The sequence below is a fragment of the Toxorhynchites rutilus genome, chromosome 2 (genome assembly GCF_029784135.1).
Source record: "Toxorhynchites rutilus septentrionalis strain SRP chromosome 2, ASM2978413v1, whole genome shotgun sequence".
NCBI classification, from domain to species: domain Eukaryota; kingdom Metazoa; phylum Arthropoda; class Insecta; order Diptera; family Culicidae; genus Toxorhynchites; species Toxorhynchites rutilus.
Genome location: NC_073745.1, coordinates 235,919,606 through 235,925,784, shown reverse-complemented (window position 1 = coordinate 235,925,784; position 6,179 = coordinate 235,919,606). Strand labels below are relative to the sequence as shown.

Here is a 6,179-nt window from a genome sequence, read left to right as displayed (position 1 = left end):
GCAATTAGAGGATCAAATCTAGATCAACATGTCAAAAGGGCCTATCTTCTTCAACGATTCTCTTCATCTACATTCTCTTTCATTAATAACATAGCAGTAACATCATTTCCAGATGTGTTCGACGATAAGAAGTGTCAAATGGGACCTCGTTTATCAAACTACATGGCTAAACCAAGACGGGTCTATGGTACTAGGTGAGGCCGTTTCGTCACTAAGTTGGTTAGGGGAGCGGTATATGAAAACAGCACGGAAGAAAGTAGAAGGGGAATTATTTGCTTGTAGCGTGAAAGAGACAGACTGATCACGAGCGACCTTCGGCAATAGCGTATTTTGTTTTGTTTACAAACAAAAACAAAAACAGTAGACTTCCAAGATGGCTGAAGAGTGGTTTTAGCAAGTTGGCCCACCTTAGTATATACTTCTAGGCGCCTTGGGCAAAACTAGAGCTAAATTTGTCTGAAAGACCATGGTTATCGAAGAGAAAGTCGATGAAGAGAATCGAGCAATGAAGATAGGCCCTTTTGAGATGTTGATCTAGAATTGTTCAATTCTAGATCAACATATCAATAGGGCCTAACTTGAGTGTGACAGTTTCGAAAAAAATTACTTTGAAATTTTAATTTTCTTTTTAAAATATTTTTTTAAATAGTAACGTAATTAAAATCATAATGACACAGAGGTGGGAAAATATATGCTTCATTTATTGATACGGCGCTGTACGAAGAATCAATACTAACATCACACATTTTTGGAATGAACGAAAACTTAAATATGTAGTATCTTTATACTTGTAGATTTCAGTTATTTCCTTTTTGTTAGATCCAATGTTTGTGTTGTTTTGATAAAGATCCTTTTAGATATGCCCTTTTGTGATTTGATCCTTTTCGAGTTGTTTGGTTATTGATCACTTTGGTTGTTTTCAACCAATCCTGCAGCCAACATGAGACAGATGGGCAGAAGCTTTGCTTCAAAGTTAGCAGCCTAAAGCAGAGCGGAAACGAGACGCGTCAACGGTACGAATCTAGGAACAATAACATGAAGACGTGTTTGCAGGCAGAACAGAAATAGTGCGATGAACTGCAGAATCGATATCAAGATTTGGCTCCAGCAGGAACACCAGAACATTCAGGCGACGACAACGACTTGGCGAAGAATGACACCTCCCACCGTCGCTGGAAATTTAACTGCAGAATGAGCGCAAACATCGGAAGCAAGCGGAGGAGAAAGCTGCTCGTGCTGAGTGCGGCGAGGAGTGCAAGCTCAAGCGCCAGCAGATGGAGATGGAGATTCAGAAACTAAAACGTGATCTGATCAGCTCGGAGGACACGAAACACAATGCCAAAAGCAGAATCGTATCATCGAGCAGGAGATGTGCAAATTCGAAATGCTCTGTCCGGATTCATCGAAACGTTCCTACCCACTGCATGTTGTAATCAATACGAAAATGCATAACTATTTCATATTTTGCTAAAAGGAACACCGATCCAATCCAATACCGAGCAAACACTAAACTGAATTTAAACCAGGAGGCTCGTCCGATGTGTGCTGCTAACGTTCATGTCCAAAGACGAAAGAGATTCATGAGGGCTGTTAACATGTTGATGAGATTCAGCCGATGCAGATTCATAACTTCATCTTCAAACTCCTCTCTATAACTGAAGACTTCGTTTAGTACAGTTGACGGTAACGCCTTTAAAAATATGGCTTGCAACCTGAAATTTTTTCATTATCTTTATTTCTAATGACAAAAAAAACGAAACCCCAACTTGCTCTTTGCTTCGATACGTTTTTCCTCCAATGCATTGTGCTGCTTTGCGGACAATTTTGTCATCCCATCTAATACCTGCTGGAGTGCTACGTTATACGAATCTTTTTGATGACATATGTAATCCTTTGTTGAGCCCGTGACTGCAGTTGACAGAAAATATAAAACGGATGCATTCAATAAAAAGCCATACTTTTTTATTAGATCCGATTGAAGTTAGATCCTTTTGCATCAAAATAGTCTATCTACAAAGTTAAGCGTTATCTTTTAAGCCGTTTTTCAAAATGATTTTCACGTGTTTTACTATGTATTCTGAGTAGTTTTTGTTATTTATATGGATAGAGGGTTGAGTTCTCAAACCAAAAATTCATTAGAAAGATTGTTTGCATTTTCGAGTTAGGCCCTTTTGACATGTTGCTCTAGAATTAATAGTGTCGCATTATAGGTCTGTCAAATTAGCTAGATGTCCAATTAGAGTGAAATTACTGTAGTTTTATTCAACGATACAAAAATCTGCTCACATCTCTCTGCTTTGATGCAAATGAGTTCTTCGTATTGTAAACACAGGAACGTCAAGCATTTAGTCATTATTTTTTACGGTCCGAAACTATTCTTTAAAATATTTAAATATTTGATCATATCATCAATCATTTTTTGTTGTAATCTGCATTCAAAAGCTGTGGTATTTCCTATATAACAATTTTTATTTCAGTCAAGTGATTTGCCGGACCAAGAGGAAGTAGCACAAAAATGTCGATGCGCCCAGATGATCACCGTCGAAAATGGGACCGAAAGGAGTATGAGCGTTTAGCTCAGGAGCGTATTTTTGCCGAAACGAAAACACCCACCGAAGATGGTAAGGAGAAGGGAAAAAACACTTGGAGCATCGAATTATGAACTGGATAATTGTTTCTTCCAGAGCCCCTCACAAAGGAACTGCTCAAACAGCGCGAGTACAAGGTCGACCTGGACTCAAAGCTGGGCAAGAGCATGGTTATCAACAAGAGTACACCTTCCTCCCAGTCTGGCGGATATTATTGCAATGTGTGTGATTGCGTGGTGAAGGATTCCATAAATTTCCTGGACCATATAAACGGCAAGAAGCATCAGCGGAATCTTGGAATGTCAATGAAGGTCGAACGAAGCTCGCTGGACCAGGTCAAAGAACGATTTAAAATAAACAAAAAGAAAACCGAAGAGAAAAAGAAAGACTACGAACTGGAGAGTCGCGTAAAAGAGGCTAAGGAGGAGGAAGAACGCTATCGGGAATATAAACGCGAAAAGAGAAAAGAACGCAAGCGAAAGATCGAAGAGGTTGATGAGTGCGAGGGTGGAGCTTCAGAGTTAGCCGCTGTTATGGGATTCGCTGGATTCGGAGGGAGCAAAAAGAACTAAGCTTACTAGTATTAACGTCGTTTAAGCAAACTATTTTTACACCGATAAGATGGACGAACAATCTGCAAACGTAGAACACTGAAAGATCTATTTATAGAACTGGAACCTCATATATTTTGAGTTCTCTGCTTCTTTTCCAGAACGTCTACGGCATCTACGTTGGCCGGAATTCTGGGAATATGGGCAGTTAAATCCCTTAGTGTATTCACTGAAACAGTAGATGATATTGACTAGCCGACTCGTTAGATGCAGCATTGAAACAAACAAATAGAGAAATACATTGCAGAACTCATTCCAATCATATTAAAGTGACATCTTACCATATGAAAGAAATCAGTTTGTCTTGAATTTTTCAGTTTTTATTTTACTCCAAATGCGTTTCTTATAACAATACTCTAACGTCGAATATACGTATTCTATTCACTATCATCCATGTTTACTTTATTTTTATTTTTTTTCGCTTTTACCTTTAGCGTCTTCTTTCCTTTATCAATTTTCTTGATAGTCTTCTTAGCTTGAGCCAATTTCTTCAACTTTTTAATCTGTTCCTTTTTCTTCATGCGCTGATGCTGCTCGTCGATAGCTCTTCTCTCTTCCTCCTCAGCCTTTTCTTGTTCTTCCTTCGCGAGAAGTTCCTTTGCTTTCTCTTCCTCATTACCCTGGAACACATCCGCCAGCTTGTCGAAATCATGCGTCACCTTGGGAGCATTAACTTCCTGGTTGACTTTCTGTTTCTGCCTGTTCAGATATTTATCCTTGGCGGCATTCTTCAACATCTGCCGATGTTTCGCTGGACTCTGGTACATTGGATTTTCCCAAATTGCGTCCCCACTGAACGACCCTTCGAAGATTTTTATGGGATTCATCACGAATCGTGGTCCCACCTCGGATAAGCCGCCATCCTCCGACAAAATCTGATAGTGGCGATACCAGATGCGGTGGTCCAGATAAGTGAAACTAATCACCCGATCGACAAATGGTTGACTTTTTGGGTGGTGATTAGGGACACCGAAAACCTGCGTCAATAGCTCCTTAATAACGGCCAAATGCGGATGCTTCGTAAACTCCTGATCAAACGATAAGACGGGACGTGATCCCCGTAAGCAATTTCCGGTAAGCTTCATTTCACCCATCGTGTTTATGTTCTCCACCAGAAATTTTACCGATGGGCCCTTGTCCACATTTGACAACCACAGATACAGATCCCGTTTGCGGCGCCCTTCAAACAGCACAACCTTGCTGCAATGTTTCATTACACTCATTTCATTGACCACCGATAGTGTTTTCCAGCGTTCCATTTTAGGTTCGGAACGATGGTGAGGCATGAGCGTTTTCAAGTCCTTCATCAGATATCGATCGCGGTGATTGATTCCTCGAGCACAGAGAACAAGCACACGCTGCCGGTTGATCCATTTACTCTGGAATAACAAAACATCCTGAATATAGCAAATTCATAATATTGATTGAAATATTCCTTACCTTTTTCGGGATCGGCTCATCTGAGGTTCTTGTTTCCTTCAGGTGGATTCCTTCATCTTCGGAGGATGCATCCAAATCTTCAATTTTTCGTTTCTTGGTTGCTTTTGTTTTTTGCCTATTTATTTTAGCTTTAACTTTCTTGCCGTTGGCTTTAGGCTTCCCAGGCACAGTTTTTATCTTCATTTTGAAAGCAACTTTCGAAAAAAAAGTTCAATTATCGGAAACAGAAGTCAGTCGAAAATATATGACGGGCTGCGCTCAAGAATATGAACAACACACGCGGTTTGAAATGTGTTTTGAGTTGTTTCGGCATGTTTACCTCAGAGGGGTGGCACGATGGTTTATTTCGATATAGCTGTCATGTAATTAGCATATAGGGTAAAGTTTTTTTGGTCGAGGCAATATTGAGTACACTCAAAATGAATACTATTAATTTGGTTAGTTATTTCTCAACTGCATGTTGATTTGTACATTAATTAGCAGACAAAAAAAGGTAGCGCACGCAAATATCAAACAGATTAGGGGTTGTCCACATATCACGTGGACAATTTAAAGGTTGGGGGAGGGGGTGTAGGTGTTACAAAACTGTCCACGCTTGTCCACGGTGAGGGAGGAGGGGGTAAAGATAATTTCCACGTGGACACATAAAATGATTTTTTTACATACATCTACGTCTGATCTGTAAGTTTCTCGTTTCTAATTGATTAGACCAATTCAGCAATTGATGGTACTGTGTAAAAAGGTTCTGAGAATGCCGGTTAAACATCCATACTACAACACGCGGTCAATTTTTTTTTTGTTAGTAGAGGATTATTCGTTCCACCAGGATGAAGATATCACTACAGATTGTTAGTATTGTAAAATCAAAAATGCTCGACATTGTTTTTTTAGTTGGGGGTTTCTATCCAGCTTCCGTTTGCCGTTCTTGTTGCAAATCGTGACATCAATTTTGAATGGAAAAATCTTGGGAAAATTGACAGAAACTATGTTATAAGCTTACATAAAGCAATCACTCGATAAATTACAATAAATAAAGCTGGACGAATCGTATTAATCAATATGAAGGACGTCGTGTTAGACCAGAGTAACGTACGGCATCACGACTATGAGTTTGGCCGACAACTTGAATGTTGGACGATCCAAAATTCTATCACACTACGAAACCTTTTCATAACTTGAACAACGTGATGACAATATTACTATTGCAACCATATCGTGACTTTTCGAGCCAGCAATGCTGTTGGGAAATTGAATTCCTTGCAGAGAATGTGGGTGATGCAGTTTGTTTGTGAGTGACAAAGTAGAACGGCTCGAAACACATATGGGCGAGGCTATCGAATACACTGTTGTAGCATTTTTAGACTATCGACTAGCGTGAGTTGAAAGTGTGCTTTATGATCTTGGGATGCTGGTTAAACGGGAGCTTCACGCAAACGAGTGTGAAGCAGTTCCCTGCAGACCATTTCGTAAATTCATTACGAAACGATTGATCAACTTTGAGATGCAGGATGTATACCCATTGCCAGAAACAGTTATAGCA

General features: G+C 39.8%; 2 protein-coding genes across 2 annotated transcripts; one reads left to right on the top strand and one right to left on the bottom strand.

Moving 5' to 3' along the window:
* Nucleotides 1-2,332: 2,332 nt before the first annotated feature.
* Nucleotides 2,333-3,469, top strand: LOC129768164 (zinc finger matrin-type protein 2). The gene is made up of 2 exons (XM_055769622.1): nt 2,333-2,621; nt 2,685-3,469. Exons 1-2 carry the CDS (start codon nt 2,516-2,518, stop codon nt 3,158-3,160), a joined length of 582 nt encoding a protein of 193 aa, XP_055625597.1. The 5' UTR covers nt 2,333-2,515; the 3' UTR covers nt 3,161-3,469.
* A 28-nt stretch (nt 3,470-3,497) lies between these two features.
* On the bottom strand, nt 3,498-4,957 carry LOC129768162 (ribosome biogenesis protein BRX1 homolog). The gene is made up of 2 exons (XM_055769618.1): nt 4,640-4,957; nt 3,498-4,578 (listed from the first exon to the last, which is right to left on the bottom strand). The coding sequence occupies exons 1-2, from the start codon at nt 4,820-4,822 to the stop codon at nt 3,577-3,579; spliced, it is 1,185 nt and encodes a 394-aa protein (XP_055625593.1). The 5' UTR covers nt 4,823-4,957; the 3' UTR covers nt 3,498-3,576.
* Nucleotides 4,958-6,179: the final 1,222 nt, after the last annotated feature.

Bases quoted from the DNA above. Each gene is read 5' to 3' on its own strand.
- LOC129768164 (XM_055769622.1), top strand. From the start codon at position 2,516: ATGTCGATGCGCCCAGATGATCACCGTCGAAAATGGGACCGAAAGGAG. The intron at 2,622-2,684 runs GTAAGGAGAAGG...TGTTTCTTCCAG, and splicing joins GAAAACACCCACCGAAGATG to AGCCCCTCACAAAGGAACTG.
- LOC129768162 (XM_055769618.1), bottom strand. From the start codon at position 4,822: ATGAAGATAAAAACTGTGCCTGGGAAGCCTAAAGCCAACGGCAAGAAA. The intron at 4,579-4,639 runs GTAAGGAATATT...TTGTTATTCCAG, and splicing joins ATGAGCCGATCCCGAAAAAG to AGTAAATGGATCAACCGGCA.